This window comes from Ahaetulla prasina, chromosome 10, assembly GCF_028640845.1.
Source record: "Ahaetulla prasina isolate Xishuangbanna chromosome 10, ASM2864084v1, whole genome shotgun sequence".
In the NCBI taxonomy this organism is placed as follows: domain Eukaryota; kingdom Metazoa; phylum Chordata; class Lepidosauria; order Squamata; family Colubridae; genus Ahaetulla; species Ahaetulla prasina.
Window position 1 is genome coordinate 30,776,479 of NC_080548.1, and position 6,000 is coordinate 30,782,478.

The 6,000-nt window shown below is 45.5% G+C and overlaps 1 protein-coding gene across 1 annotated transcript in view; it reads right to left on the reverse strand.

The window, feature by feature from the left end:
• Window positions 1–5,679, reverse strand: part of EHD2 (EH domain containing 2) — a 41,853-nt gene extending 36,174 nt beyond the window's left edge. Inside the window, exon 1 of the mRNA XM_058195439.1 lies at window positions 4,546–5,679. Coding sequence (XP_058051422.1) covers window positions 4,546–4,943 — 398 coding nt within the window. The 5' untranslated portion in view covers window positions 4,944–5,679. The remainder of the gene's footprint in view (window positions 1–4,545) is intronic.
• Window positions 5,680–6,000: the final 321 nt, after the last annotated feature.

Consider the following 6,000-nt stretch of genomic DNA (forward strand, 5'->3'; position numbering starts at 1 on the left):
GTGTTAATAAAATCTGCTTTTTGAACAAGGGTGCAAGTCTAGCATGACCTTGGAATGTCACTCATGCCCAGCATCTACTTCATAATGGGGGGGGGGGCGGGGGGGGCAGGAGAAAAACAACCACAGTGGGTTGAACTTAATTTTGTTTAGATTGGACTGAAATTCAGGTAACTCCAGAGGGTGGATGTCATCGCTCCCAACGGATTTAATTTACCTTTCTGCCATATTAAAAGTCATGATTGGGCAGGGGTGGTATTCACTTTGCTGGCTGAGGAACTCTGGGAGTTGAAGTCCACAAGTCATAAAAGAGCCAAGTTTGCAGACCCCTGGTCTAGGGGTTAAGGCACCAGGCTAGAAAGTGGGAGGCAGTGAGTTCGAGTCCCACCTTAACCATGAAAACCAGCTGGGTGACTTTGGGCCAGTCTCTCCCTCTCTCTCTCCCTCCCCCCCCTCTCTCTCTCAGTCTAACATACCTTGGAGGGTTGCTGTCATGGAGGAAAATAGGACGAGGAAGGTGTGTACATACTGTATGTTTGCTGCCTTGAATTATTCGTAAAAATAATAATAAAGGCAGGATACAAACAAACAAACAGTATGTATTCTAGAAGGATTTGCATTATCCAGAACCTGACACACAGCAATAGTGATTTACAAGTAAATCACAATGTAAAAAAGATGTTGAGACTCTAGAAAGAGGGCAGAGAAGAGCAACAAAGAGGATGAGGGGACTGGAGGCTGAAACATACGAAGAACGGTTGCAGGAACTGGGTATGTCTAGTTGAATGAAAAGAAGGACTAGGGGAGACTTGATAGCAGTCTTCCAATATCTCAGGGGTTGCCCCAAAGAAGAGGGAGTCAAGCTATTCTCTAAAGCACCTGAGCATAGAACAAGAAGCAATGGGTGGAAACTAATCAAGGAAAGAAGCAACCTAGAACTGAGGAGAAATTTCCTGACAATTAGAACAATTAATCAGAGGAACGACTTGCCTGCAGAAGTTGTAAATGCTCCAACACTGGAAGTTTTAAAGAAGAGATTAGATAGCCATTTGTCTGAAATGGTGTAGGGTTTCCTGCCTGGGCAGGGGGTTGGACTAGAAGGCCTCCAAGGTCCCTTCCAACTCTGATATGATCATTATTATTATTATTATTATTATTATTATTATTATTATTATTATTATTATTATTATTATTATTATTATTATCATCATCATCATCATCATCATCAAGGAGAGAAGCAATCTAAAACTAAGGAGAAATTTCCTGATAGTGAGAACAATTAACCAGTGGAACTGCCTGCCACCAGAAGTTGTAAATGCTCCAACACTGGAAGTTTTAAAGAAGAGATTAGATAACCATTTGTCTGAAATGGTAGAGGGTTTCCTGCCTTAGAAGACCTCCAAAGTCCCTCCCAGTTCTATTCTATTCTATTCTATTCTATTCTATTCTATTCTATTCTATTCTATTCTATTCTATTCTAGTACATCAAGAGGAAGCTGGCAATTTTTGTCTTTTTTCACCTTTGATCCCATCTGTCTGTCCACTGGTTATGCTCCTTCAGCCTTCAAAATTCATCTCCTGCAATGCTTCTGTTAGGTCTCAATCCAATTTTGGAGTCCCAGCTGATAGTCCCTTTTGTGGGGGAAGAGGTAAAGCCAGAAAGAATGGCAGCAACAGCTGCCAAATTTTTTGAGTGGGGCAAAGGGTGGAGTTGAAATTTTTTTAAAAACGGCTTGACATAGGGAGGAAGCTTGGCCCAGCCTGTCTAAACAAATATGCTAAAAACGGAGTACACTGAGAACGTATGCACCAAAACAAATTCCTTGTGTGTCCAATCACACTTGGCCAATAAAATTCTATTCTATTCGATTCTAACCAGAGGCATTCAATCCCAGAGGATTTCCATTCTCTGGAGGTCCCAAAGGCGCTTTTTAAAAAAGGCAACTGGGCATTCTTTGTCCTTGAAGGCGTTTTGCTTCTCCTCCAAGAAGCTCCTTCGGTTCTGCAGCCAAGGATGTAGGGTTTAGGGTGTATGAACTCAGATGCATGGTTTATTTATGAAACTAAACCATGATTTAAACCAGGCAGATTCAGTATGTTGTATAATCTAGACCAGTGATTCCCAAACTGTGAGCCGCGGCTCCCCAGGGAGCCGCGCTATCGTCATGGGGGCGCCGCGGAATATCTGCGCCCGCTGGGTCCGGCGCTGATGCGCCATTTCTGGGGTGTCTGGTGCGCATGCGCAGTTGCAGGTCGGATTTCCGGGGAGCCGCGGGCGCGTCTGGTGCGCATGCGCAGTTGCAGGTCGGATTTCCGGGGGAGCCGCGGGCGAAAAAGATTGGGAACCTCTGATCTAGACCGAATCTATAGAGCATCATGGATGGAGAAGGAAATGATGAGGGCTCCCATGGGCGTGATTTTTTGGCAGTCAGAGAGCCTTTGAAGAAGGGAGCTAATCCTATTATTTTACAATCTCAAGGTTCGCATTTAATTCAGACTCTTCCTTTCCCCCCACAACTCTCACGATGGGTGGATTGCAGGAGGACAATGGTTTGGGTTTTCCTGATCAAATTTATAGAATAATGTTCTTTTTTTCTTTTTAACGCAAAAGACAAAGTTACCAAAAGGTGAAACTAGCAGCCAAATCCTTAGGGCTGTCACCTCAACTGGCAAGAAGAAGAAATGCATTTAAAAAAAAAAATTTTTTTTCCAGCCTAGATAAGGTGAAGTTGCTGAAATTCCCACTTCTTCTCTTCTGATCTATGTTTATGTACATTTTAGGGCTTTCATAAAAGCTATAAAAAATAGTCGTCCAGGTTCAATGACTTTTCCAAATCTGGCATTTTTCATAGAATCAAAGAACTGTGGTGGCCCAGTGGCCGGAATGCGGTACTGCAGGCTACTTCTGCTGCCTGCCGGCTGCCTGCAATTTGGCAGTTCGAATCTCACCAGGTTCAAGGTTGACTCAGCCTTCCATCCTTTATAAGGTAGGTAAAATGAGGATCCAGATTGTTGGGGGCAATAAAAGTTGACTTTGTATATAAATATACAAATGGATGAAGACTATTGCTTGACATAGTGTAAGCCGCCCTGAGTCTTCGGAGAAGGGCGGGATATAAATTCAAAAAAAAAAAAGTGCTGATAATAATCCTAGGGCTGGAAGGGACGTTGGAGGTCTTCTAGTCTGACCTTCCCCTGCCCAGGGCAGGAGTCTATACCATCCTGGATAAATGGTTGTCCAGTCTGTTCTTGAAAATATCCAGCAATAGAACAGCTGCAATTCTGGGAGGCCTGCAATTCCATGGATGAATCGTTCTATCAGGAAATTCTTCCTTCTTTCCAGATTGGATCTTCCTCTGACCAGTTTCCACCCATTGCTACTTCGAATGCTAAGGTGCGCTTCAGATGTGTTGGACTCCAAATCCTATGTTCCCCAGACACATGTTTGTAGTTCTGATTACCTGGTCATCTGCCCACCCTTTGCGTCCCATTTGCCAGTCTGACGCCTTCTAGTTTTATAGGGATAACAGTTCCCACTGGGCCCATTTAACAGTTACTGCCAGGGAGGCTGACTTAGGGTGTGGCACCCGAGTGGAGACATAAGGTTTTAAAGCCCACTCAAGTCAGGAAGCTCAATTTGGCTCTGTCAATCTCTCCCTGCCTCATCTATTTCACAGTGTGGTTGTGATGCTTCAAAGTACCGCTTTATAACACCTCGGTAAGACCTGGAATACTGGATCCAGTTTTGGTCACCACAGTATAACCAAAAGATGTGGAGACTCTGGAAAGAGGGCAGAGAAGAGCAATGAAGATGATTAGGGGACTGAAGGCTGAAACACTGGAAGAACGGTGGCTGGAATTGGATATATCTAGTTTAAAGAAAAGAAGGACCAGGGGTGACATGACAGCAGTGTTCTGATATCTCAGGGGCTGCCCCAAAGAAGAGGGAGTCAAGCTATTATCCAAAGCACCTGAGGGCAGGACAAGCAGCAACGGATGGAAACTAATCAAGGTGAGAAGCAACCTAAAGGAGAAATTTCCCGACAGTAGTACAATTAACCAGCGGAACGGCTTCCCTCCAGAAGTTGTGGCTGCTCCATCACTGAAGGTCTTCAAGAAAAGATTGAGCAGCCATTCGTCTGGAATGGAATACAGTCTCCTGCTTGAGCAGAGGGTTGGACTAGAAGACCTCCAAGGTCCCTTCCAACGTTGTTATTATTCTGTTCTGGAGTGCTGGAGGCAGTCATATCTGACTTATTAGAAGCCGGGAGGAAGAAAAAAGAGAAATACTATATCGGCACCCTGGAAGGGAGTATCAGTGAGGTAAGCAGAAGAGTTCTACATGTGGATAATTTGTCCATATGTGGTCAGTACACACACACACACAAATTTTCCAGGTTCAGCGCCACGTGGCATGCTGAAATTAATAAACGCCCTGTTACTGGCACGATGGATGCCCAGCACCCCGATACCCTTTCATTCAAAGCTAGACCTTCAAAAATGACAGGCCAATGGGGAAAGGAGCAGGTCACAATGCGGGGTACTCACCGGTTGAGAAAGGTGTTTCCAAACGGGTTGAGTTTTCGGAAGGGCTTCTTGGGGTCGACAATCAGCGCGTTGCCCGGGATGATCCCCTCCGTTTCACCATGCATGACAGCAATGAAAGAATCTGTGGTGGGTTCGGGACCGATTCGACTCCCGGGGATATCTTGCTCCAGCAAGTATTTAATGAAGGTGGTTTTGCCAGTCGAGTACTGGCCTACCACCAACACCATGGGCTTGTTGTCAAAGTCGGCCTCTTCCAGAGCCGGCGAGTGAAAATCGTGGAAGCGATAAAACTCTTCCACGGGAAGGAGCTTCCTCTTGTAGAGGTCCTTCAAACCTTCGGTCACCGTACGGATGACCTCCGGGGTCTTCTTCTCGTTCTTTTTCATCCAGCTAAACATCTTGACCGCCCTGAGAACTCAGCACCCCCTGTCCGCTTTCTTGGTAATAAATTCTAAACGCAGGTGAGGGTGCAGCTGAAGAGAAGGAAAACTTTGGCAGGGAGAACCATAGACCTCAAAGAGAACTAGATCTGGAATGTCAACGACGGGCAAGGCCCAACGATCAAATCCAGGGACTCGATCCAGCTACACACAAAAAAAATCTAAGCTACTCAAGAGTTATCCAGTAGGCTCATGGATCCTTTAATCTTTTAGGAATGCAAGGTCTCCAAAGTCGGTGAACTTTTAGCGAGCCGGTTGTAGGAAGTCCAGCACTTACACTCGATTTCCTGGAGAGAGAGCAAGGAAAATCTTTTTCGCAGAAGTCGATAGACCTTCGCCGCTGCTTCAGTTCGAGAACTTGCTTCCTCCAAGCTTCAGGGCAAAAAAGAAACACGGGCTTCACCCTTTGGCTGAGGATTCGACAAAATCTGTGGATAAAAGGGATCCTTCTAGGTAGAGGAATTACTGAGCTTCTTCAGCCCTTGAATAAAACACGTCCCTTTATTTTCGGAAAGGCTGTGGGAAGAGGCAAACAGCCAGCAGAAAATATGTTGCAGACGAGGGCAGGCTGGGACACAAAGATCCACACACCGATGTCACTTTCGGATGGGAAAAAAATAAATAAAATCCTTCTTGGTTGGTTGTTGGTAGAAACCCTGATTTTTTTTTTCCTCCCCCCTTCCCTCCCCCCCACTTCTGGGGTCCCAAAGAATATCTGAAGAGTTCTCTGGTATGAAAAGAAGTTGGCTGTCAAGAGGCGTGCAGGGAGATGAATACATTAGCATACATTATCTAGGAAGGGAGGAGAACTGTCGTCGGGACGGCCAAGAACTGGAGAATAAGTAATGCGCAAAAAATGATGCACATGAACTGCACCGCACCCCCCCCCCCACTCCCTAAGTTAAAGGAATGTGGGATTGGCAGCTAAAGGCCTCTGATGCCACCATGTGGTTCGGAGAGGAGAAACTAAAAGTAGCAGTAAAAAGTACGGGAAGGGGAAGGGGAAGGATGGAAG